The sequence below is a fragment of the Phasianus colchicus genome, chromosome 7 (genome assembly GCF_987193195.1).
Source record: "Phasianus colchicus chromosome 7, bPhaCol1.hap1.1, whole genome shotgun sequence".
Lineage (NCBI taxonomy): Eukaryota > Metazoa > Chordata > Aves > Galliformes > Phasianidae > Phasianus > Phasianus colchicus.
The window spans coordinates 30,897,239-30,924,116 of NC_143442.1; the positions used below are offsets into that span (position 1 = coordinate 30,897,239).

General features: G+C 39.1%; 2 protein-coding genes and 1 long non-coding RNA gene across 9 annotated transcripts in view; 2 read left to right on the forward strand and 1 right to left on the reverse strand.

Annotated features, from left to right (window-relative positions):
- The window catches only part of LOC149917301 (uncharacterized), a 59,452-nt gene extending 53,142 nt beyond the window's left edge, over positions 1-6,310 (forward strand). For 4 of the 7 annotated variants that reach the window (XR_016468396.1, XR_016468397.1, XR_016468399.1 and 1 more), the window contains exons 3-5: positions 2,497-2,801; positions 2,992-3,103; positions 4,926-6,310. The gene's annotated coding sequence lies outside the window, so the exon portion shown is untranslated. Of the gene's footprint in view, positions 1-2,496; positions 2,802-2,991; positions 3,793-4,925 lie in introns of those variants that run through there. The other 3 variants (XM_090144406.1, XM_090144404.1, XR_016468400.1) reach the window with 3 other exon arrangements.
- Positions 6,311-8,070: 1,760 nt separating this feature from the next.
- On the reverse strand, positions 8,071-19,322 carry ZC3H15 (zinc finger CCCH-type containing 15). The gene is made up of 10 exons (XM_090144363.1): positions 19,115-19,322; positions 17,453-17,554; positions 15,097-15,208; positions 13,377-13,529; positions 11,952-12,043; positions 11,092-11,274; positions 10,210-10,356; positions 9,960-10,064; positions 9,555-9,681; positions 8,071-8,307 (listed from the first exon to the last, which is right to left on the reverse strand). Exons 1-10 carry the CDS (start codon positions 19,190-19,192, stop codon positions 8,117-8,119), a joined length of 1,290 nt encoding a protein of 429 aa, XP_090000489.1. The 5' UTR covers positions 19,193-19,322; the 3' UTR covers positions 8,071-8,116.
- Positions 19,323-19,370: 48 nt separating this feature from the next.
- Positions 19,371-26,878, forward strand: part of LOC116235935 (uncharacterized) — a 352,161-nt gene continuing 344,653 nt past the window's right edge. The window contains exon 1 of the long non-coding RNA XR_016468421.1: positions 19,371-20,110. This is a non-coding gene — a long non-coding RNA (uncharacterized LOC116235935). The remainder of the gene's footprint in view (positions 20,111-26,878) is intronic.

The window sequence follows — 26,878 nt, forward strand, 5'->3', positions numbered from 1 at the left end:
AGGGAGCAGAAACATGGGCCTGGGGTGCACTTCCAATCAAAGCATATTTCACTAGAAATTCAAGAAAGCAGTTTCTATTGCCAAAAATGGAGGGTATAGCTGGCACTGAGTTACAAATGTGCATTCCACAGTGGTTCTACTTAAAAGACCCTGCAAAACATCTTATACTAAGAGAGAAGCTTCAGCTTCTTAGCAGATCCAGTGTTTTACAGCAGCACTACTAACATCTGGAGCACAGAATGGATTGCCACTGACTTGTTTGTTGATACTGTAGTTGGCTGGCAGAAGCTTCCTTCAACCACATGAGAGCTTCACTACATGCTCTTCTCTTTTGCCATCCAGGCATTTAGATTCACAGAGCAGTTTAACCGCTCTGAGCAGACCTTTAAGAATTAATGCAGTCTCTAATACAGCAGTAGAAAGCAAGACAAGCTTGACTAAAAATGGTCTTATTACTTCAGTATTATTTTTGTCTAACATTCATCAACCAACTTTTTTTCTTGAAATTCCATGAACACTGCAAACCACAAAGGCACCACTGGGTGAGGGGTGCGGCAAAACCACCGCAGCTGTGTTGTAAGGTTGTTGTGGTTCCACCAGAGTTCACCAGTCCAGAAAAACCCCACTCATTGGTTACCAGAACCTCTCAGGCAAAGTTTCCTTTAGGTATATGAGAGTGTCTATAAAAGCAGTTTCTAACTGGTGAACCACTCTTAGTGCAAAGTTTGAGATCTTCCAGTTGGAAAGGAAATGAGTCGCATCCAGGCTGTTTTCTGGTTTGCTCAGTTGTGATAGCTGCATTACCTCAGTGTTAGTCAGCGTCTCCTCCATCCCTGCTGAGTGTTGCAGAATGCTGGTTACTCAACAGGAGTTTTTGTATGTTGGGATTTCAGATCACCCAATTCAGAGGCAGCTCCACGCAATCTACAAAGGGATTCATCTCTCTTCTATCTGACGAAATCAGTTACAAATCCCATCTTTCTCAGCTTTTAGTTTACAGATCTGTAGATCCAACAAACCAACTTAACCTGATGTTGCTCAGTAAAAACCCCCAAAGACTTGGATCTCTTTTTAAACAGCATTTATATTCTGGAGAAAAGGAGCAAAAGGAAGAAATAGAATAATATATGTAAATATTACCCCATTCCTTTTGGAGATAGGGAAAGCCTGGGAAGCCACCACACCAATCTCCAGCCAACAGCGCAGGGCTACGAAACTGGGAAAACTTGTATTGAAAATGTGTTGATGTGTACAGAGAAAGTTCAACCCACACTCAGCTGTTACTGGAAAGCAACTCTACCTGGCAGAAACACATTTGAAATAGAATTCCGCCTGGAGCAAGGAGAAATGGAGTGTTTCCTATAGCCCTGATCTACAGGCACAAAGGATGGGGGTCACATCTCTGGAACTGCCATTTACAGATAAGATCCAGAAGTTTTTTGACCTCAGGAAGCACTTAAACAACTTCCAGAAGGTCCCAGAGTTCAACCTCCTCCTTCCCTACCCACAGAGAAGCACAAGGCCAAACTTGCCCTTCACTCAAAACAAAGAACCCAAACTCACCTCTCTTTCAAAGGTACTGTATTTTGGTCCCCTATACTGAAGGAATACAGTCCTATCTTAAACCAAAGGATGTCAATGTCTACAAAAGTTTGTACCCAGCAACTCTAATTAATTGGAGATAAATATGTATTTAAGCAGAAGAATAAAACTAAGGAATATCAATTAATCTTTAAATACCTGATTCTATATTGTAACTGGAACAGCTTGTTTTGGTTTTCTTTCTTTTTTTTTTTTTCACTCCTTTATATTTTTATGGTTATCTTTTAAGACAGTTTTGGCCTTTGCCTAGCCTGCAATGGCCAGGTGTTGGTTCCAGTAGGCTCTGAGTTGGGTGCTGCTGGCTGAAGAATTCCTGGAATGTAACTTCTATTCCCCATTTCTACCAAAAGATATTTGCCAGTTAATGTCAACAAGTTACTAGTGATAGAATATGCAGACAATTCTTTGCCTTAATAAAGAGCATATTTTAAAACTTCTCCCTTTTTTTTTTTTTTTTTTTACCATCTATGGGTTCTTGTTCTACTTCCTCCTGCCTCCCATACATACCAAGAATGTGCACCCATCTATTTATAGCACATATTCTGTCAAACTGTAGCTTTATGTTTCCTGTGTGGAGGACACTCTGTGGGTCACATAACACAGAATCGCTCTTCACAGAACACAGACTTTCTGTGATGACAGGAAAAAGACTGGAGACTGATATAGGGCTGATGTGACTAAACAGCATGTAGTTCTGACACCCACTAGCTCTTTATTCAAGGAGGAAGTTCACAAAGGTGAGGTGTCTGCAGTTAAATAAACCCCTCTTCACCCCTTACAGCTCATTCCCCCTCAATTTCAACTCATCTGACATACGGTTGGAGAGATAATGCCTTTGTTATGTCCTTTCTGACCAACTTAACTCTTCTCTTGATTCCATAAACAAAATCTCAGAGCCCCACCACGAGAGCATGCTACTGGGCAGCACGGAGCTCCACAGCACAACCACTGAGCAGCAAAGGCAGAAGGCAGGCAGCTGGAACACATGGCAGCCACTCAGCCCATCAGCACAGAGCAGAGGTCAGGCAGAAAACCCTCTGCCACAGCACGTTTATACTTGGAAGGGAGAGAAGACAACAGAAGAAAGGGGTGAAGAGAGAAGATCAAAGGTTTCTTGCAGAGAAATTTGACTATAACCCGATTCGTGTCTGAGATTTTAAGGAGGCATTCAGTTGCAGCCATGACATGATTAAGAAAAGGTTAGTTCATCTTGGTTTTTTTTTTTTTTTGTTTTAATTTTTAAAGTCTACTCTTCCCTACCCAGCTAAACTACTGCTAATGTTAAATGTTTCCAAAGTTAAGAGAAATCTTTGTTTAAGTGCTTACAGGGAATTCGGATTATTGTGTAGATACACTACAGAAGTATTTTACATTCAATCTTGTGTGCAGTGTTCAGAGTACAGAAGCGACAGCCTCAGTGGTGGGATGTAAAGCAAGGAACAAAGCGGGAATGGAAGTGAAGCACAAACAGCACCAAACACTCTGGAACAGCAAAGTTCAGGTCAGAGAATTATAAGGGTTTAGACAACTTTCTACAACTACAAAACAAGCTCTATAAGCATATCATACACTGAAAATACAGTTTCATTTTAACGCAAGTCCAAGGACGTACGATTAGAATATATTTCCCTAATGCCTCATTGTACAAAGAATACTATTGTGTCTTGACAACTTTTTACAGTCATTTGCCCTTTCTGTGGCTTCCCATGTGTTTTACATAGAAATCTAGGAATGTTTTAGAAGTTGTATGCTTTATCTTCCATTACATCTTGCTTTATTTTAGGAGTTCACCTTAACACTTTTCAAGTTCAGTTTGATTCAGTTTGGAAATGTTTCTTTAGTTTCATACCAACCTTTCTCAAACCTATGTCCAAACACATTGCACTGCTTGAAAATTCTCAGCCACAGACATCTGAAGTCTCTTTAACACAAATGAAATCTGGTACGTATGATCAAAAGAACTGATTACTTTTTGCCATTCATTTCAATAACGTGTTATGAAGGAGCCTGTTGTGTTCACATATTAGGACTATAACATCATAAATGAATAAAACATCTTGGCCTTGTTGCTAACACCAGCAACAGCCACTCTCTGTGAAAAGACAGAACTTCTATTGAAAGGCAGAAATTGGAAGTGACAGAAAATAAGCCGAGGTCACTTCTAAGCCTCTAATACTACTGGGAGGGGGGGGGAGGAAGAGAAAGGTGATTTGCAGTTATCACTGTAAAAAGCACTTAATGGGATCACAACTACATAAAGCACATTCAGCACGTTACCATGGACAAAAACCATTTGCTCCACTAAAGATTCTGCTGATTAAGGCCCTTTCATAGCAAAGGCTCACGCACCACTGGCGAGATGAAGTTCCTAATTTTATACACAAGTTTTTCTAGCATGGAAATGCAGTAAGAAATGGTGTCCTTCAAACTGAAATACTTATTTTCAGTATCACTTCCTCTTCTTGGCACCAAGTCAAAGCGAAGGAAGACGTAAGATATTGCTTATGCTAAGCGTTTTCCCTGGAGATCGGATGCTACAAGTTAGGAGACACATTCCAAACAATGTGACAGAGCTGCCTGCAAAGCTTTGGCTGCTTGCCAAAAGATGCTAGAAATGTAAAGGGATTCAAAGGGGAAAAAAGGAAGAAACAGGGCACGTGATTGAAAAAAAGCCATTGAGAGACTCATACACACACACAGACACACACACACACACAAGATATAATTGCATCTGAGAGAATGAGATGGCTCATCTTATAGCTGTAATAAAAAGTGAGGGAAAGAAAGATCTAACCTTGTAGGAATGTCTGACTAAAATAAAAAAATCTTAAGTTCCATTAAGTTATCCCAAAGAAGCACATGAATATTAGCAGTTTATGAAGCTGTCACATTATTTACTTGCAAGATAATTAAGCCTGCAAAAAAATTAACACTTGCAGAACTTAATTTATTTGGGTAACTTACTTATTTTAAAGGGGCATTCACTTGGCAAAATAAATAGCAATCAGCCATCAGAATGTCCAAGACAAGTTTTTTCACACATCTGACTAAAGAATTGTGAAAGTATTCAGAAATGAGTGTGTTTTATATGAGCAAGTTCTTACTATGCAATCTATTTGTGAAATGAACACAATCTGATATGAGAATACTGCATCATCAAGGAAAATGCCACTGTTCCATCAAACGTTAATCAAATCTTTGCTTGATAAAACAGCTGAGAAATGTCATCCAGTAAGAAATGATCTACTAATTGTTTGCAGTGGAAGTGATGTGATGTAATAGTTAAGGTCAACCTTCACATTTTTCTCCATTTTTTTTCCCAGTCATTTACCAACCATGCATATTCTAAGTAGGAAGCCTCTCTGAGTAACATAGAGGAGGTAAGCTTTTTTTTTTTTTTTCTCCCAATTATACAGCCCTCAGGAGTCCTGTGAGAATTTTCAGTTAGTTTAAGGTATAACTTTGTGACTGAAATGGATTTTTGTCTTTCAAGCTTTAAAGTCAACAAATATTCCACTTCCCTAACAGCAAACTGCTGTTTGAAACTACCATGAAAAAGTATGGGCTCCATGCAGTATTTTGTTTTTGCTGTTTTTTTCTATGGGTTTTGGCCACCTTGACGTTCCTCGCATAGAAACAAGAGCAGAATGAAGGCAGAGTGCTACAGCAGCATTATTTCCCCAGGAGATACAAAAGCCCTATAGCTACACCACAGTTCTCACACAGGCTTTTTGCCACTTTAGTTTGGGGGCAGAGATGAGGCAAACAGCAGAGCAGGCCGTGTGCACTGCACAGAATGAATGAAGCTCCTCAGAAATGTTTCCTCCCTGGCCTATGCCTCTGCATAGCCTGACTTGAATCCTCTGGATAGAGACTTCCCACAATAGTAAGACGACTGCATTTTTTGACCCCTAAAAACACGAAGTGAAGGCGCTGCTACCTTAGGATTTCTCATTTTTCTCTAAATGGATCTATAGCATAGGCTATTGACTCTACATCGGATGAATTACAAGACAACTGCATCTGTAGGAACAGCTCGTGGGGAGGTAACATTCAGGTGGACTTCATTTTAATCAGCTGTTCTCTTCCACAATTTACCTTAAGTAAGGCCTTTGCGCCCCTTTCTAATTGAGCATTTAATGACTGAAATTCTATTAGCTGCTCATTTAGGCTTAAACTCATGAAAGAATTTTTCAACTAGTTATATTAAAGCTTATCTTTAAGCAAAAGGAACAAGCAGCAGCATATTGCTAATAATCCTCAGAAGTATGCCTGAGTGCTACATGAACACTTCTTTAGAAGCAGCCATCCTGTTTTGTGGTTAGAGATCTGTACAGAGCACAGCCAAGAGGCCAAAACAAGAGCAAGTAGAGTCTTGTAGAAAGGCAAGAATAAGTTAAGCCGAATAAGAGGGGCAGCAAACTATCGCTTCTTGACTACAGGGAGTTATGCCAAAACTTAATGCCCATGAAAACTGTTTTTTTTCTATTAAGTTATGGTTATTCAATTTATGTAAATGCTATGCAACATGACTATAACCTACTATTTAGTTTTAACATGCATAGCAGGAGTATGCACTGCAACTGAGCCCTTTATACTCAACCCAGGAAGGGCACATTCTGCTCACTCATCTTGACGTTTCTTCAACTGAAATGAGCTAACCTGTAGAGTACAAATAATTTAAGAACATGGTTGCAATTGTGAAGATCTAACATTTTTACATCAATGAAACAGACAAGATTACAGAAATCAGTATTACACGCTGCGTATCAGCCTCCAGGACAAAATATAGCCATTTCAATCCTTAATAATTACTTTATTCCCATTTAAAATATACAACTTTGAAAAATTATGCATCATACATTCAAATTTGAATTGCATTCTTAAGTGTCCTGATATCCAGATAGCCTATTTCTGGCCAGTATAATACAATAACCTGTCAACACTCTTTGTTTATGGCCACAAGAGAAAACTGCAGAAATAAACATTTATTATCTGATATTGCAGCTTGTCCTTAAACACTTACATTTAGGAATCCATTTCAGTAGACCTCTTTTTCCCAAACATTGTTTTCTTGTTTCTGTAAGAGAAAAAAAATTCCACAAAGATCCCAAAAAGGGCAAAAAAAGGTTTAAGTCAGCTATTTTAGAAATAGCATTAAAGATACAAGAGTTGACTCAGCAGTGTCAAAAATAACCATTAAAGCTCATATTACCACTCAACAGTGGTTCAAGTAAGCTCGCTAACAACGCCATGAAGCTTAACAAACTTGAAGTAGTAACTTGAAAACTTTAGAAAAACAGCCATATAAACGGTATCCCTTAGTACAGCAGTACTGTTACAGATACTTAGTAGTATGGCAGTGAGGCATAACCTATAGCCCCCTTGAGAAAGCACCTGTACAGACATCATTATGGTAAGGTTTCAATAAATTTTGAAAGGGCACCTTGACTTCACTGAAACCTGACAACTGCCCCCTGCAGGGTACACAACAACATCCACTGCTCTGCCTTCAGCCAAATGTTATTACTGCACAACTTTGAGAGTACTCAAGATATTATAGGCATTTTTTAGGCTGTAACATCCCTGCTCCACAGAGCTCCAAGTCCCAGCTAACATACAAACACAGCAGGGAAAGCATGAGACTCAATCCAAAACCGGTATTGTATAGCTTGGATTAAATCTGTTAATGGATGGGTGGGAGATGAGAACACGAGGGGAAGTCAGCTGTTGAGTTTTACTCACTGCATGAAAAGTAGGAAAAAAAATTCAACTGCCATTATCCCTCATGTAATTTAAGCCAACGTCAATCATTTCATGAGGACTAGAGAGAAAGCGTCCATCACTGTATCAGAAAATCATGTTATTATCCATTTGCTGTCATATCCTAACTTAGCAGAGAAAAATCAACACGGGGCTTTTAAAGTTGAGAGTTTTTATTTACAGTTTTGTTGGCAAAAGGCAGTGGGAAAATTTGAAACATTTTAAACAGAGGGCACCATATTGTACTGTACGATGTATCAGTTCACTGTCTGCATCCTCAGTATCCAGCTGATCAAATAAAGCTAATCAACATGTGAAGAAGCGTGATCTGCATCAGCTCCTCTAGAGTGCACTGCCTAAAAGCAAGTCAGGCAGTTTCTAAAACACAATCACTATTAAAAATGCAGTTCTGGTCAAGAACATTTATTTTTATTTCATACTGTACCTGGCATCAACTTCCCACTTACATCTGCATACTGGCAAGGCAGTTACACTTCCTACTTTTAGGTGAAATTTATCTCATTCTCTGCAAATTCGGCTGTAAGGTAATTATGAACTATTCTGAGTATTTTACTGTGATCATAGCAAGATTGGAGATGAGACTGAAGTAAAATATTCCTGGTATATGACGTGCCCATCAGAATCAGCCGGGTAACCATAAACATCCTGTTTAAGAATTCTATTCAAAAAGGAGGAAAAGTGTAGTCAGTTTGAACTTTATCGACTTTAATTCCCATTCGAGCTTTTAAATTCATTCTTCTAAATCAAGAGTGTTTAGTTCTTCTTCTAGTTCATCCAAGTCCTCGCCAGTAAAAAGATTTTCATCAACCGGAACTGCATCAATGACTCCATTTTCTAACTCATCACCATCACGATGATCTTCTAAATCATTTTGTTCACTGTTGTTTATCTCACCTCCAGAAGCTTCACTTAGTTTATGATCTGAAAATACAATTTTTTACACATTTTAGTGTCACAGGTTTCTCAATTACTAGTTCACAGTCCTACCGGACAAGCTCTGAAGTTTTTCAACCAGTCACTTAATAGTTTCCGTTTTTATATGTGAGCTTATATAGACTAAATTGCACATGCCCAATTAATATCAAGGTTGGATCATTAGTTATTAGAACAGGCTGAAAACAGTAACTCAAATATCTAACCCCTCAACTCCTATTTTTATAACAGCATCAGGCTTAATGTTTTGCTCCTATTCAACATCTGCGCTTCAAAGACTTGGGTTAACCTTAAAGACTGGGGTTTGCATTTGACAATTGCAGCAAAATAAAGTGTTAGCTTGTAGAAATTAAAAGGTTATCTACACAAGCTGGAAAATTCTTAAACAGTACTTTTTATTTAGAAGTTGAATTCAAGAAAAATAAGAAGTGCACACAGCATTTACTAGAAGTACTGCCTCCAGTAAGTACAATGATCATGACAGTCATTTTGCTTCTTTTCTTTTAAAAATACAAACAATGCTTTTTGGCAAATCAAGAACTCATTCCTACTTGCTTTTTTGGAAGCAGGTAATTCCCTAATTACCATCTTTTTCTATTGAATAAACTTACCATCTTTTTCTATTGAATAAACTTACCATCTTTTTCTATTGAATAAACTTACCATCTTTTTCTATTGAATAAACTTACCATCTTTTTCTATTGAATAAACTTACCATCTTTTTCTATTGAATAAACTTACCATCTTTTTCTATTGAATAAACTTACCATCTTTTTCTATTGAATAAACTTACCATCTTTTTCTATTGAATAAACTTACCATCTTTTCCTATTGAATAAACTTACCATCTTTTCCTATTGAATAAACTTACCATCTTTTCCTATTGAATAAACTTACCATCTTTTCCTATTGAATAAACTTACCATCTTTTCCTATTGAATAAACTTACCATCTTTTCCTATTGAATAAACTTACCATCTTTTCCTATTGAATAAACTTACCATCTTTTCCTATTGAATAAACTTACCATCTTTTCCTATTGAATAAACTTACCATCTTTTCCTATTGAATAAACTTACCATCTTTTCCTATTGAATAAACTTACCATCTTTTCCTATTGAATAAACTTACCATCTTTTCCTATTGAATAAACTTACCATCTTTTCCTATTGAATAAACTTACCATCTTTTCCTATTGAATAAACTTACCATCTTTTCCTATTGAATAAACTTACCATCTTTTTCTATTGAAGCATATGTGCTGAATCGCTCGGGACTAGCCACTGTAATGCCAGTTTCATCTACAGCCTTTGGGACATACAGACTCAGGTCTACATCATTTACACACACAGGGTCTTCCACCTGAAAAATACACCAAGATCTTCCATATGAATCACTCTTCTACAGAGATTCTAATTTCTGCAGAACTTCCACAGACCTTTTCCATCTTCTTTTTGGCATCAGAATTGAGAAAACATTCCGTATTAACGTTGAATTAAGAACTTGAAATTGTAACTGTACCATAAGAGCTCTCAACTTAGGAGCAAGCCTTTCAAAAAACAATGTTTTCAATTTTCCATGTAACTTGAAATACTATTTTAGTTAGCACTTTCTTTTTTTGCCTTTTTTTTTTTTTTTACCTCATCGTCTTCTCCCGTTCCTTGAGTGTAGCGAGTGTCATCTGCTTCTTCATCATCAGCATCAACCAGCTCTGGTCGGAACTCAAATACTTCACGTCCACTGATCTGTTAGCAAAACAAGAAATTAATTTATGACTTCACAGAATTTATAGGACTGTTAAGTGAAGAAAACAGCAACAATTCCAGTTTTTTCTAAAAAAGTAGTCAGTTTATTTACTCTTTACATTAAGAATGAAAGTATAGAACGTACCACCAATGCCTTGCCGGCTTTAAAATCTGCTTTCCTCCTTTCCATATCTTGCTCTGCCTTATCAATTTTTTCTTGTCTTTTTCTTCTCTTCCATGCAATAAAACACTCTAAAGTGATTTTGGTAACGTTTGGTCCTAAGGCAGCACGCTGTCAAGCAGAAAGACTGATTAATGCTAGAAATTGTTTCCAAAGGCAAACCCTAGGGATAACAAATTAAGGATATATAATTACTCTTTTCTAGAAACTAACTGAAAACATTTCTTTCTAATTGCTTCTGCATTCTCACCACTGTTAAACATGCTTCATCAACTTAAAGCTTGACTCCACACCAGTTTTCCAGTTGAGACAAATCAACACGTAAGTGAACGTGAAAAGTGGAGGAAGAAGCCTGTGGTATTATTTAAGTTACTTTCCATCTGGCACTGCCATGGAATGGTGTCAGCAGAGCTGCAATATAACATCTTTGGGAGGGCCCCTCTTCATGTTGATTCCTCTAAACAGAACCATACAGTAACCAATAACAGAATTATGCAAAAACTAAGGCAATGGTGAATTCGAGCTGAGGAAAAAACAGTTGTAAGAGTTAAAAGGACAAACAGCAGTAAGAAAAGAAGCCACCTAAAACAGGATTATCAGTATTACCCTAACAGTAATTATTGAGCTATACTTTCAGAAACTCACTCAGCTGATTGAGAGGAAAAAAACCTAGCTAAACAAAAGAGAAAAATCATGAATTACTATGCATTCCTCACTCTAGCCCAAACAGACATATAACCATTCAATACTTTTCAATAATTCACCAAGATGTTATTTACAATTGTTCTCCTCTTTTCAGTATAATGAAAACAAAAACCACCAAGAAGTACCTAATTGAAACTTTACCTCTTTTTCTATTAGATCTTCTAAGGAAATCTCATCTTGCTTTTCTTCCTTCTTTTTGTCTTTTTTTAGTACGAAACCTGGAGGAAGAGCATGGCGATACATGCAATTGTCTCCGCCGCCTGGACAGACCCAAAACCATCCATATTTGTTGTTTTCAATAGCATCAAGAAAATATTTGCAGACCTGCATAAAACAACAGTTGTTAGTACTGTATTCTCTTTTCATCCCCAGCAATTTACACAGCTACTACATGCCAGAAGTACAGTAGTTCAAAGCCAGCTGTGCTCAAAAGTGAAGAAACATGCCATGCGCTCCCATTAAAAAATGGTAGATATAGGAAGAGCAACTAATTATCTAAAACCTCAAATACTCAACAGCTTTCACCCTTAATATAATCCAAATTTAGAAAGATAGGCTGACTTGGAAGATTGGGGACTGTACTACAGTAAACCCAGCAGAACTTGTAAAAGCATGCTAATGGTTTATTTTTGGTCATGAAAATCAAGTGTACTTTTAATCAAAATAAATGCAATCAATTTCAGGAGTTACGTGTTCCAGCTCATGATCCTAACATAAATACATCATTCTGAAACTTCTGACAAGCAATTTGTAACACTTAGTCATACCTAAGTTTAATTCTGGCAAGTATCAATAGGCTATTTGGGACTGTAAGCAAGGTAAAGTAGTCCTGAAGAATCAAAAAAAAATAAACAGCACAAAAGATGAAGATACAGCATTTAGAGTACAAACTAACTTCTTGACAGTCAGGTATCAGGAAGTAGAAATGACTCAATCAGCCTCTCACTGCTGCTAAATAACAAAAACTACAGTTCAATGAAAAAAGAGAAGAGAAGACATACTATTTGAGTTTTGGGTTTTTTCTTTTCCGCCTCACCGTGCTTCTTGTTCACCACCTCTTCTAGCTTCTTTTCATCCCAGTTATCCATTGTGTCTAGAAGACAACAGAAGTTTGCACAAACATTCCAAATCCTAAAGAATACTGTTTTTTCCCATAATTAACAGCATTAATATGCAATTCTTATGTTTTAGTTAACCTACAGAATAAAAAAACAAATTCAGGCTTCTGTAGTAGATCACAGAACCGTAGGGGTTGGAAGAAACCTCTAGAGATCACTGAGCCCAATCCCTCTGCAAAGCAGTCCCCTACAGCAGGCTGCACAGATAGGCATCCAGGCAGGTCTTGAATGTCTTAAGAGAAGGAGACTCCACAACCTCCCTGGGCAGCCTGTTCCAGTGTTCTGTCACCTTCACCATGAATAAGTTCTCTTATATATTGGTGCAGAACTTCCTATGCTTAAGTTTACAGCCATTTCCCCTTGTCCTGTCCCCACAGACCGCTGAAAAGAGGTAGGCCACATCTCTTTGATTCCTACACTTAAGATAGTTTTAACCATTAAGAAGATCCCCTCTTGGTCTTCTTTTCTCAAGGCTGAACAGATCCAGGTTGCTCAGCCTTCCCTCATCAGAGAGGTGTTCCAGGCCCTTTATCATCTTCATGGTCCTCCGCTGAACTCTTTCCAGTAGATCCCTGGTTTTCTTCTACCAGGTAGCTCAGAACTGGATAAAGTACTCCAGGTATGGCTTGACCATGGCAGAGTAGACGGGGAGGATAACCTTCCTTGACCTGCCGGCCACTGCCTTTTAATGAACCCCAGGATCCCATTGGCCTTCTTGGCCAACAAGGCACCCTGCTGGTTCACGGTCAACCTGCCATCCACCAGGACCCTCAGATCCTCCAGCAGGTCATAGCCCAGCCTGTACTGATACTTGCAGTTATTCCTTCACAGGTGCAAGACACTACACTTGCCTTTGGTAAACCTCAGTGTTTATCCTTTACGATATTGCTCACAAGACATCCTCCTCAAAAATTTTAGAAGCTTGTATCTGTACATGTGTAAAATGTACTTTCTGGTAAAGACTAAGAAATATGACTCCACTTATACACCACCTGGAACTCTGAAGAACCTAGAAATGATGAGGAAGAACAAATACTGTATGACCTGCTACTTGACACAGCAGAACTCAGAAACCCCCATCCAAGATCATTTAGTGATAGTTTTTCAAAATAAGGTCTACCAAATACTTGTGAGCCAGCTTTTAAGAGCAGCAATCAAACTTCCTTTACATTTTCAACATAGCACGATGGGTTGCTATCACTGCTGACCAGATTCTTTGGAATCATATAAACACAACTTGCTTAACCTTAAAAGTGCAACTGCAGAATCAGAATATCATTTATTACATGTTTTCTAGAAGCAGTGTACCTTTCTCGAGGTCTTCATCTCTTGCATCAATGTAGACACTTCGTTTTTCACACTTCCTTTCCAAGGACAAATCATGAGAAAACTTGCACTTGTCTCCTTTAGTGCACTGCCCTTGCTTGAAGAAAGCACAAACTACAGATTTGGGATCAGCACCTGAGTGAAGAAAATTTTTCTATTTAAATAACATCTGTAAGCAAAATACCAGAATAGAGCAGAAGTTGCATCTTAAAAGCTTAGAGAACATTGTCTAAGATCTTACCATATTTAGGATCTGCACGGAATGAAAAGGTGTTTTTAAAAATAAAAGTTATTCAATGAAAAGTTAATCCCAACAGCCCTTTCTTCACTTCAAGTAGATACATCATGTTCTGAAAGCATCATATTTAGTTTGTATAGCAGGATATTGTGTTGACTATCAATGATGATGTGACTATTGGAAATATGGATAGCAGTGTGCCTGAGAAGAATGTGCTCATGTAACACATAACAAATCACTTTACACAAGTTCTTCCCTGTATAATAAGCCATTTTTGGTTCTAATATGTGGTAAAGCATCTTTTGAATGTCATCCTTTCTTTAATATAATCAGTAATGCTAGAAGAAATTATATTAACCTAACCTGTACTCATTCAGTAATACTAAGATGGTTATTTCTAGCCTTAAAAATAAGCCAATGCTGTTAAAATGGGAAGTACCCAATCACTAACTATGGTTTTCAAGTAAACATCACAGCAACAAATTGTTTGATCATCAGGAGGCAAAAGAAGAAATGAAGAGGGGCTTAAATTTATCTACTAGACAAAACAGATGATTTCATTATGTTCTCAAGTACTAACATATGATCTTAAGCTTCAGTTTCTCACTTGCTCATTTCAAGCTTCATTCAAGTCACCAGGGACTAGATTATGTTTAAGACAGCTGATTAAGACCTTAAATAAAGAACTAGTTTATCAGCAACTGAACCCCTACAAGAACATCAGGTAACATAGTTGAACTTGCTGGCAGTCTCAGCAGAAAGCCAAAGTTTTAATTAGGATAATGTTGGTGTTTTGAAATACCTTTAATTCAACAGCTACCACTACAGATAAAAATGAAAAACCTAGCCTTTATTGTTGCTAGATGACACAATGATAAAACATCAAGTTCACTTCAAAAAAAAACCAAACAAACCTCCACACTTCTTTGGTAAACAACTCTTGTGCCAGAAGCACAATACAGCACAGAGTAACTAACATACAGTCTATTCCTGAAACAGTGGTATTTTTTTCTTCCCTATGGCAGACAACTGTAGACAGTTTCCTAGCATTATCAAGCACCTGACAATTTATTTGGAATTTACAATTCATTATAATACTAGCTTGCTCCATAACTGATCTCAGCTCAGACCACATTTTTGAAACCATGTCCTACTGTTAACTATGAGAAAGGGCAGAAGTAATTGACAAAGTTTTACTCTTCTGATGTGCATAAAAGCTTTCCGTGAAAACAATGATTAGTTTATTACCTGTAACATCTGCATGTTCATGCTTCCATGGGGATACAGGCCATTTTAAATAAGTATCATTATTGGAAAAAAAAACACAAAACAAAAAACAAACAAACAAAAAAAAAACAGGCCACCCACCCAGAAGCACCTCAGTGTAGCAAAGTATTTTTAAATGTTTTACCTGAGACAAATGTATGAGTAGTAGAACGTAACAGAAGTTTCAGCTACTCGTACCTTTGCTAATCTTCTGTGCAGCTACCACAGGCTTGAAGAGTTCATTTAATTCTTGCAGTTCTTTTTTCTTATCTTCTTTTTTTAATTTCTTTTCACTTTCTGTTTGAGCAGCCTACAATGATGCCAAATTTGATATTAGTAATAGAAAATTATAATGGCATTACTCACTTCATAAGAACCTTATGTTAAAACATCAAATCATTCTGAATCAATAGGGGGAGAGGGGCATGAGCTGGGAGCCTATGATTTCTAAGTTTCTCCAAATCTCTGCCTTTGCATGAATGGCAAATGCCATCTAGTGGTACTGACATATCAGACAGAAGAGATTTGAAATAGAATTTGTCAGAGATGTGAGATACTGTTACTCCTGTACCACCTTTACAGGCTAGGAAATCAAGTGGAAGTTGGAGACTGAGGAAATGTTAGTTGCTCTTTTGTGATGCTTTAGCAGGGCAACTATTCAAATGAGGTACTTCAAGATCTGTGCCAGAAGCTTCTGTTTAGTCACCTACACCCTGCTTTGCTTTCTTGTCAGGCATACCAACAGCGCTCCAGAGTTATCTGTGTGTAGAAGCAGGGAAATGTTTTCAGAACATAGCTTGCTTGAATTGGTATCAACTCAACACAGCAATGTTCCAATACCTACTAGCAGGTTATATAACAAGAATATTTTTTTCTTAGTTTTTATAGGCACAAAGAAGGAGGGAGGACTAAGGGACAAGCTCATCTAGGAATGGAAAAGTTGGTATAAAGGATAGAAATAGCACTCCTGCCTTAACCTCTTTTGGAGAAGCCAGGAAAGACCTATATCTAGTACGAGAATGGTAGAGAAGGGTAAAGCTAAATGAAAAAGGTCATGAGAAAAACACAACATGCTTAGATGACTTGATTTTTATCCTTAAGAGAAGCTAGCGGGACTCTTAACAAATATTTCAGGTACATTATTGGCAATATTCAATGGAACATTATAAAGGAGCTCGGTTCTTATGATTGATTTGGTAACGCAATGCCAAGCTGTTTTACACTGGAATTGATAATAGAACACTCCACTTTTACACAGAAATTCCCAAATTCAGTTTTACAAAGTATGCAGACCCTAACATGGCGACTACAAAAAAAAGTGACCTGATTTTTAACAACAACAGATGTAGTTTACGCTTTTGTTTCACCTAAAGATTCCAAGAACATAAAGACAAAGGCAGTTTTGTTTGCTTTTGTTTTTTTTTTTTTTTTAAGTCTTAATAGCATTTCCATTTTTCCTCAGGACACAGCAGTACTTGCTTTAAGGTATTCTTAAGTTCTCCAGGACAATCTTAAATGAAAACTGTTTTTACAAGGTAAGATAGGTGCCACCACATCTGGAATGAGTTAAGAGCATTTGAAAAAAATATTTTTTATCACGCAGTAGTATTCCTGTCAATGCTTCAGATTCATGGACTTCACACAAATTTCAGAAGAAAAGCCTGAGTCACATCAGTGTTTGTGAGTGACACCAAACAGACCTCATTACTACAAGAAGTTAGTAATCTAAGGACACGCACATCAACTTTACTTTTGAAGTCATACTTGACATTTATTAGCTCATCCTCGTATTATGTAAGGAATCTAGCACAAGTCACAACATTATGAGGTTAACTGCTGCAAACATAATTATTCTACAGGATTATTCAGAGACCAAGAATGTTATGAATACCTGGCTGCTAACCTCTCGAGCACTGTAGAAACAAGACCTGGCTCACTTCCATTAGAATAACATTTCTCTCAAATCCTGCTTTCTAACCAATGAAACTTTGTCTCAGCCACATCAATTTCTAATTCATCTTGCAAAAGTAGATCAAAGTAGTAGTGACAGTAGCTCCAGATTTCAGTTTGTCTGACCATTTTATGAAATAGCCACACAACTGTTAGACTTATTTGCACTTCCAATTACCATACATACTTCCATGGGTAGAACAATAAGCGTAAGAGCACTTTTTTTTTTAAGTTATCCTCAATCCCCAATTTAAGATTTATGTCACAATTTATGATTCGCTATTTATTAGACTGAATGGGAATCAAAGAAAAAAGAGAGAAGGAACACACAGCTGCACTTTTGGTGACAGCCAGTTTGTTACAATTACTTTTAGGGATACTTTCAATGCAATTATGACAATGTTAGAATACTGTGTAAACAGGTATCCTCATTAGTTGTTTACTACTTTTCAATAGACAAAAAAAGCTAAATCTGTGCTTCTCACAATAGGCAGCTGAGTAACATTTCAGTATTTTTTCTACTTCAGTATTACATGACAATCAATTCCTACAGTAAAGGAGGATTTCACTACACAGTGGAAAAATAATTCAACTGAATGCTTACCTGACGTGGATTTTGCTGACCAAATTTAACCTGGTGAGTCACAGCCTTGATAAATTTCTGTTGCTTTGCACCTTTTTTGTTCTTTAGGCCAAATGTTTTGTCCTAAAAATTGAAAGACAAATTATTTGTAACTGACCAAGAATTAGAACAAATTGCTACAAAAAAAAAAAAAAGAAAGAAAAAACAAAACCAGAAAACTGCCATTCTGCCTGGGCATTTCGTTAGACTAAAACTGTTTCCTCTAGCAACACAAACAATCCAAGCAACAGAGTGGACAGTATATCCCCCTCCCATCACTTTTAAGTGTGCTTTGCAAAAATCCTACTAAATGCTGCTGCCACCAGCTATTGATTTTCCTCCCAGATCTGCATGTTCAAATATTAGTGCAAATGTATGCATGTGTGAAAGCTGAACAGCCATACGTAGTGCTCTTCCTCTCCTGTATACATGAAGCTCACATGCATTCGTATCTAAGTGTTTTACCTTCATGTTAAGCAGGTTAATATTGCCCTATATCTGTACTGATTTCTAGTATTACAGATATTTCTTTTCCAGCAGTACTTCCTTCAATGCTGCCCCTAAGCACTCTCTGTAAATCCAGACAGGTGTTCATACTTCCTAAAGTGCACAGCAAGAAGTTTGTTTACATTACCTGAACCAGTTCTTCCTCTACGTCTACAGTTGTATTGCTAGATACAGGCTTCTATACCAAATCTTTTCAGAAAGCTAATTAAGAAGATGGCTCCCTTTCACACATGTATCTGAAATGAGCTATCTTCCTAAGTGAAATACACAGATAATAAAACCTGTCTGTGCCGGGGATGTGCTGGCAGGGTTTTTTTCCCTCCTGTCAGAAGGAAATACCAGATGTTTGTCTGGCAATAATACCTCAGTCCAAACACACTTCTGGAAACCATAACCATCAAAAAAAATCTACCCCAGAAGAACCATGGAGGAAACAGCTCCGTGCTCACCCTGTTGCCGTTTACACTGTGTCACATAACAACAGAAGTGCAGGTTGGCCTCTGCCACCCGGTGCTGCTCTGAGTGCGTTTTGTCCACCGCTTGGGAACCCAGGTAATTCACACAGTTGGTTTCTGTGGCAAACCTCCCACGCCATAAAGACGCACTTGGTTCATCAGAATCGCTTCACGCATTATTGTCAATCACCAAAGCAAACGTTTTGCCTTTTAATCGTACTGTTTTGTGGGTTTTTTTTTTTGAGAAAGCAGAGTTTTCCTACATCACTGGATCCAAGATCAGAAACAGAAAAGCAATACCTCACGCGGAGCTCCCAAATCCAAACCTCGCACGGCGCAGCCCGGCTTTCAGAGGCCGCCGCGCCGACACAGCTCCGCACGGCCCGCCTCGGACGGGACCTCGAGACCGCGCGGCTGCAGCCCGGCCGCGGTGAGCGGAGGTAACAGCCGGCTCCCCGCAGCGCCCTCCCCTCGTACCCGCACCTTAACTCCCGCACCCGCACACACTCGCACCCCTGGGCTCCCATCCGGCAGCGGCGCCCCGCGTTCCGGCCCCGCGAGCGCTTGCCGGCGCGGTGAGCGGCGGAGGCGGCCCGCAGGCCCGGCCCCGAGGCCGAGCGCGGCGCGGGGGAAGGCCGCCCGGAGCCGCGTGGAACAGCAGGCCGCGGCCCGCCCGCCTCACCTCGATGATCTTCTCCTTCTTCTTCTGGTCCGCCTTCTTGCTGCCCCCCGCCGGCTGCTGCTGCTTCTTGGGGGGCATCGCGGGGAGGCGGGGCGGCCGCGGCTCCCGCTCGGAGCCTGGCGGGGACGGACGGACGGCCGGGCCGGCTCCGCGCGGCCGCCGGGAGGCGCGAGGCGGCTGGCTCGCGGTGCACGCCGGGAATGCGGCGCGGGGCGCGCGGGGCCGCTCGGCTCCCGGCAGGGCGCGCGTCACGCGGGCCGCGCTGCGTCAACGGCCCCGCCCCGAGGGAGGGCGTCGGCGGCAATCCGCGGGCGCCGCCATGTTGGGGCGTGGCTCCTGTGAGGGGCGGGGCGCGCGCCTTCCACACGCCTCTCCTGCGTCCCTACGGGGCCGCCTTCGGCACGGCTGCGCGCAGGCGTTGTGAAGCTAGGAGAGAAAAGCGTGCTGGAGAAGGGCGTTCCTTCTTCCCACGTGCGTGCAAGAGTACCTGCAAGCTGAGCAGTCATCAGGGAGCAGAGCATCAGGGAGGGAAACGCTCCCAGCCCACAGCAGGTACAAAGCACCGCCTGCCTGCCCCCTCCGCAGTTCACCTCAGAAACTCAGCATTCCCTAAAGGCTGCCCTGAAAGACCTGCATTTCACACTCAGTGAGACTGAGGGAAGGAATCTGTTGCTCCGTAGGGCGTTCTGACACACATGAACCCTGGCTACCAGGGGAACTGCGCCAAATAGCAGCCCTTAGAAATAAACAGTCTTTTCTACACGCAGAAGGCACACCGTACTTCACGCCCTAGACGTGGGTCAGGTTTAGCACGCAAACGTGCAGCCTGCCTGAGAGCAGACAAGCGCTACAGCCAGGGCTGCCCGTGAGCTTTGCATCCTCAGGGAGCACGAAGTCCCGCAGAGCACCTCTCCCGCTTGGAAGAGTTATTGTCAGTGCACTCCCACAACGTACACTGTCCCTCCAACAGAAAATGGTGTAGAGAAAATCCCTTCTGTAAGTACCAGGACATATAAATGGGAGAGGAGGCAGCTCCTACTTGCCTAGGAAGAACCTTACCTTCTTTGTTTTGCTGGTAAGGGAGCTTTTAGCAGCTTCCTTATAACATTATCTAGCTGTATTCTTCCTTAAATCTTAATCTATGAAGTTCCTTGTACAACCAAAAGCATATCTTAAGTGCTGCTTCTGGTTGCTAACTTAGAAAGTAACAACATTTCAACCTACATTCCTAAAATATGTAGGCATTTCTATCATGGAACTATCCCACTATGTCTCTCTAACTCTTGCAAGACTACAAATATCTTTTGCTAGGAGGACCTGGCCTCCCACAGAGGATTTTATAAGATAAAGTGAAACCTAATTGGTTAATTAAGTTACTTAATTGGTTAATAAAGGTGGTGGTGTTCCAGCTAGCAGTAAGAGCTGCCTACATGTTATGTAATGCTGTTTTTTTTTTTATTTTATTTTATTTTTTTAAAATTAGAGGGTGGGCTATATATGGCTGGATTTATGTGTTGTTTTTATGTTGATAAGATTTATAATTCATGTTAAGGTCTTACAGAAAAGTGAGTGCTTTGTAACTTTCTGAGTGTTTGTTTATTTTGGTGGAGGAATGAGAGTGATGAGCTCTGAGAAGAGCTTAGGGAAGACTTTAATCAGCTCTGTATGAGGGAATGTTTCTTTTGTTGGCCAGGGATTGTGGCTTCTCATGTTGGGGACCAAAAGTTAAGAAAAGTTGTGTTGATTGATGTTAATTAAATGTGACTGCTTATTTGTGTTATTCTGGTAAGAACAGTTTTAACTTTGTGTTTTCTAGTGGCAGTAGTGATCTGGAGTTAAGTATCTTAAATGTACTGAAAGAGGATAATTTCTTTTAGCACTTATTCTTCTCAGTGCATACTGTTTAATCTATAAGTAGATTCTTGAGGCATAAAAAATAATTTTAAGGGAAAAAAACTCTTCTATAAATATGACTTAAGAAGAGGGCAATTTGTATTTAGTATGCAAATTAATAGGTCTTAAAATTTATTTCCTTACCTTTTTATTTCAAAAAAGGTTGGATGAGGAAAACAGCCTAATTACATGCTTGCAAGGAGGTAATCAACAGGAGCCTTATTGCAGGCATTGTTTTAAATCCTACTTAAGTGAAAATTGGCCTTCTTTTCCATCTTCCCTTGAACACAATTCTTCAAAACTGGACTCAGGACATCTTGTTTCTTCTGTCTTTGCACAGAAGCGTGGGACTATTGCAGTGAGCTCTGCATGCTAGAGTATCCTCTTTGTCGCTGGGCCAATGTTATTTTTGCTGCAGTGTCAGATAACTGAAGAGTATATCTACCAAAATTAGTCTTACAGAAATAAATTGCTGTTATGCTATATTGTGCTGAATAAGTACTTTGGTCAGTGACTTCCCTTTTCATCAAGTGTGTGTGTATACATATAATTTATTTATTTCTGTTTTTAGGTTTTTTTTCAGAGAAAAGTGAAATATGCTTTCAACTGCAGTTTCATTGAGTAGAAGGATGATAATGGGTACAGGCAAACTTTGGTCAGGAGTATGGTTCTGGTTAGGATGTGCTATAATTAACGAGGTTATTTCTGCATCATTTCTGAAACAAGCTGTGGGCTTATTTAAAAGTCTTAAGTAACAAAGTCAGGGCACAATGTTAAAGGTATAGAAATTGAGTATTATGCTTGCTGTTGTTGGCAATCATGTAGTTTAACTTGAGACCCACGCTAGAAGTGAAGAGCTTGTGAATGCAGTGTCTTTAAATGGGCTTAAATAATTGTTCATTATTTTAACCAAAATATTATGGCAGGCATTCCTTATTCATATGTTGTGAGCTCTGGTTTTCTTTGTTGAATTTCCACATGGATAGTCTTGTGAAAACTTAAATCTGCACCCAGATCACTGCAGGAAGAAGTTAATCCCTAGTTCATCATGAAGACCCATTTTAGAATGTTACCTTATGATGTCAGTATTAACTGTATTAAGTAAAATGTTTTTGGGAGGAGCATGTCTTGTTGCATGAATGGAATTATTTTTGCCTACCAATAGGCATTTGCCAACCACAAAATTGCTAAAAGTAATTCAGGGAAAGATGCATAGGATAAATAAATCCTCTGCTAATCACCTACACTTAGGCTAATTTTGCCTCATCATGAGCTCACAGCTAAGTTTCCTCCAGCTTCTAGACTCACCTACTTCATTTGCAGGGTTTTGAAAACAGGTTTTCCTCCCTGGAAGTTTAATCTGTTAGTATAGGTTCTTGTAAATCCACAAGGGCTTCCCATTAAGTATTGTTTACTCCCTCCCTTCCTTAAACCTGGGTGGCAGTAGTTTTCCTTCCAGTTTTGTTGGGATGTCCCCTTACTTGGCCCATCAGCTGCTGCCTTTTGGATAATTCTGGAAGCCCAAATTACTTCAAAATAACAATGCCTTGTGATGTATGAGAAATGAAGTATCTTGTGTTGTGTTTTTTTCCTTTCCAAGATATAGGCTTTTCCTTAGAATATCTTAAACTACTTCAGTGGCTTTCTTCAACTGCTTAACTTGTCTTGTTCCACAGAGTAGCTAATTGCTTTTGCAGATTATTGGCTTTAAGTCTTCTGTCCCCATAAAGTGGGAGAAATTAAGATCATGTAGCATTTGTGAGGTTCATTTACTCACCTTTGCAGTGAGACTGAGAGTGTAGGCTGAAGCACTGTTCTCCTTTGATGAAAAAGGGTTAAGTTATCACTGTTATCAGTCTTTTGGTCATGTGCTAGGAATTAGCTTTAAAATCAAAGAACAGTTTAGTTTGGAAGGGACCCTTAAAATCATCTAGTTCCAACCCCTGCTACAGGCAGGATCACCTTCATCTAGACCAGGTTGCTCAAAACCCCATCCAGAATAAGTGGAATATTCTCAATGATGATTATTCCAAGTACTAGTGAGAGATTTCGTAGTTCTTGTGTAGAGATGTAGTTAGCTCTCAAATTCTGTATATGCACTTGCCATACCTGCTGGCTGATTTGGAATGATAGTAATAAGATTGGTGCTTATTAGTAGAAGACGGTGTATGCTTCATTGCTGCTGTTGTGTTTGGGCTACTAGATATAATGACACAATCAGCTATAGAGTGAATTGAGGTCTGTGTGTGTGGGGATACAAGAGTAATGTGTAATACACAGCAGCAGCCATAAGGTGTCAGAATTGCTCTGTGTTCCAAGGCAGTTGTCTAGAAAACTGTAGCTGGTCCAGTCATTTACACAAATTGTACTGACTTTTATGGAATTACTGTGGGAGCTCACAAGCTGCAGGTTGTGTTTGTGTTAAGTTACAGAGTCGCCATCTATAAGCAGATTAGATGTATTTAAGTAATATTTTTGGAGTCATTACATTTTTTTTCTTTTAAAAAGGGTTCATTTGTCTTTTTACACCAAGAATGAGGAACTGGAAAAATGCTTTTCATGAGGTATTACAACATGTGGGAGTTGAACAAAATAATTTTGTAAGCTGCAAGATTCAGAGGCTGATTTAGTAGAAAATATTGGGAGGGTTACAGCCCTGCCTCTCTCTCATCTGCCATACTCTGAGAACCACTTTGGTTTTGTTCCTGGAACGTCAAGATGTGGATAGGAAGGATAGGGGAGGTGTCTGGCAGGTCCTGTGCTGCTCTCTCTAAATTTGCATGAGGGTAGCACGAACTCCCTGTTTGGAATAACCTTACTGTAGTGTAGATTGTCATAGATGGTCTACTGATGTGTCATACTGGTCTACCCTTTCTATTTTGATGTTCTGGGAAGCATGCTACAGCCTTTGTGCCATTTTTTTTTTTCCACGGTTTCCTATCTAAAGCTGTGGTGTACTATGTGTTTTTTGTTTATTAATTTGGTTTGGCTTCTCGGAGCTTACACTGACCTTGTAGAGGAATCCTAGAAAACTATAGTCTCTACAGAATTTTATATGATAATTTTTTTGTTGTATGATAGCATGCACTAGCATGTGTAAAAATAAGAGAGATTCTTAATAGTTTGAAAGAAAATATTTTTAAAGAATGAAATAGATGCTTCTGTTTAAGTTTCATGAATTATAGATGTTGTATGTCAGTGCCTGATGCCATAGCTATTTTGAGAGAAGTAATTAAAGATGTGAGAATGAAATGCTTTGAAAATTATGGGGATGCATTGTCAGTGATATTGAGTTTATAAGCTCTGTGTAGAATGATCCATAATAAGCTAATGAATATTTAAGGTAATAATAGCATTTGATGTTACAAAGGAGGCCTTTTAATGAACACCCTTGGCTTAAGGAAGGCAATCTAGATATCACTAAAGGTTAAAAAAATCCATTTCATGTATTTTCATAAGGTATAAATAGGGTGTGGTTTCCTGATTTAAGAACGTAAAACAAGTCTCACCTTATCCTGCATTAAAAGTGTTAAGAACTGAATCAGGAGAGATGACAAAAGCGAGTCATCTCCCAAGATCAGAGAGGGGACTTTTGCTGAATATTTCAATAGTTAAGCTGGAAGTAATAGTAGAATTTTGATAACTATTATAGACCATACGGAAATAAATGGCTTGGTAAATAATGAGAATGACAGTGTTGTTATATGGAGTAATAGGACCATTTACTGAGCTGTGCTAATAGAAAATGAACATTCTGTGTGGAAACGAGTTTCTGCTTTGCAAACGAGGGAAAGCGGAGTTAAAATGCAGTCTCTGTTAGTAAAATTCACAGCTGGTAAGACAACCTAACTCTTAAAGTAGAGATAAAGTAAACTTGTCTTGTTTTGCCTTCCTAGATATCATTTGGGAAATTGTAAGTTGCATGCAAGTTATTTGGATTTGGGATAAAAAATAATCTGTAATAGCCTTCAGTGCAAAGAAGGTCATGCTAATTGACTCTCCTGTCAGAAGCTGGGAGAGTCTCTTGTACATCCGAGAGACAGACTTTTTCCTACCGATTGTTAGGCTCCTGAAATGAGCTGCTATACAAGAAGTGCAGACAGCAGCTCTGATCCCTGACCAGTAGTTACTTGGTCTGCATCTCAAAGAATCCGTGTTCCTGGATCACTTTTTGCAGTAGGTTCTGCTGCCGTTTGTTCATTCAGTGGAAAGAATTTGATCAAAAGTTGTGCCTCTGTTATCCCTGCTGCAGTGAGCTGCCACAAATCTCGAGTGCGTGGTTACAGAACGGCTCAGGTAATTGTCCTTTGTTGCTGTTATTAAACTAAAAGTTTACCTTGCATCTGTATATATATATACATGCACACATGCTTTGAAATGCAGCATTAACATACTCCTGTGCTATTGACATTTGTAGTGGAGACATCCATGTTAGACACCAAACTCCCTGTAAAAGGGTCCTGGAAAAAGTAGTAGGAAATAATGAAATAGTTTCGAAATTCAGTAGACTAATTTCTTAATTGGAATGCATAAAATGCAACAATTATATGTGTAATTAGTGTATACACAGCTGCCAGAATAAATTAATAATTGCCCATAGCAATTACAATTCCTGTTTCCACCCTGAGACCTGGAAGAGCTCCTGTGTTACAGCTTATTAGAGTTAGTAGAAATGCTGTAGGGCATCCTTCTATCTTGGTGTGTTTTGGTCATCTGCAGATCTCCTGAATTTTCTTTCAGAAGAATGTGACACAACATACAAACAGACAACATACAAGAACATTTTCTAGATGTTTTCAAGCAAGGTGCACTGCTTGCAGTTAAGTAATTCTTCATTCTCCACTTGACTGTGCCTTCTGTGCACCATTTTGTGGTATGAAGTGGGGAAAATGTGGCTAAATGGGGGAAAAATATGGTTTTGTCTTAAAATGTTTTACTTAAAACTTGTGTATTGGAAGTGCAAAGCAATAAGTGGTAAAGAGGGTTTTTTCCTTTTTATGTCTCTGTAATGATGTCATTCTTAATGCAGCAGAAGTATTTCAGATTGAGTACATTAGAAACTGATTTTTGGTCCGTGGATTAAATTCCTTTAATGGACTCTACAGAGCTGGATGCTATTGTATATAAATTCCAAGTTCTAGTGACTTTTTTTAAAAAAAGAAGTGGATTTCAACTGCATTAGAGTTCAGGATAGCTTAAGAACCACTGGAGTCCTTTTTCCTTTTTATACGTGTATATATGTGGTGTTTTTGACATCCCTGAGTCCTGACTCTGAAAGTCGCGGTGTCTGCGTGATTGGCTTAAACAACAAAAGTGAAACTGTGTTCTGAGTTCTGTGAATCTCCGCTGTGATTTGAGCTTGTATTTGATATTCAAATTGCTTCACCAAGGTCTAATTATCAAGGAGCTGACTTTGTTTTTAATTGTACCTTTCTTGGAGGGCATTTGATTCTCTGCCTTAAGAAAGAACGCTCTCCTCGCTATGGAAAACAACGTGTTGTAGGCGAGGACTGGCAGACACTCCGGAAGATGGCAGTAGAGGCCTTTTTTGTGAGTGGAAAAAGCTGGTGCAGGATGATTGTGCAGCTGCTGTCTCTTCTGACATGTCGGTGTAAGGATGACAGAACTGCTGGAAAAAGGAAAGCTGAGTTGGGCACATCATAAGTATTTCTTGAAATGTGTGGGGGAATCTGTGTATATGTGTATGTCTATGCAGACACTTGTGTTCATGTAGTGACAAAGGAAGATAGCTGTCTCAAGCTGTTTTCTGCTGATCTAAGCTAAATTGTGGTGAAATAGTTACAGGAGAGCTAAGAAACTTCATTAATAACAAAAGGTCTCCATCCAAGGAAGTGATGGCATGAAAACGCT

Coding starts and splice junctions, on each gene's coding strand:
- ZC3H15 (XM_090144363.1), bottom strand. CDS start 19,192: ATGCCCCCCAAGAAGCAGCAGCAGCCGGCGGGGGGCAGCAAGAAGGCG. Junction 17,555..19,114: donor AGAAGGAGAAGATCATCGAG/GTGAGGCGGGCG, acceptor TTCAATTTTTAG/GACAAAACATTTGGCCTAAA. Junction 15,209..17,452: donor GTCAGCAAAATCCACGTCAG/GTAAGCATTCAG, acceptor GCATCATTGTAG/GCTGCTCAAACAGAAAGTGA.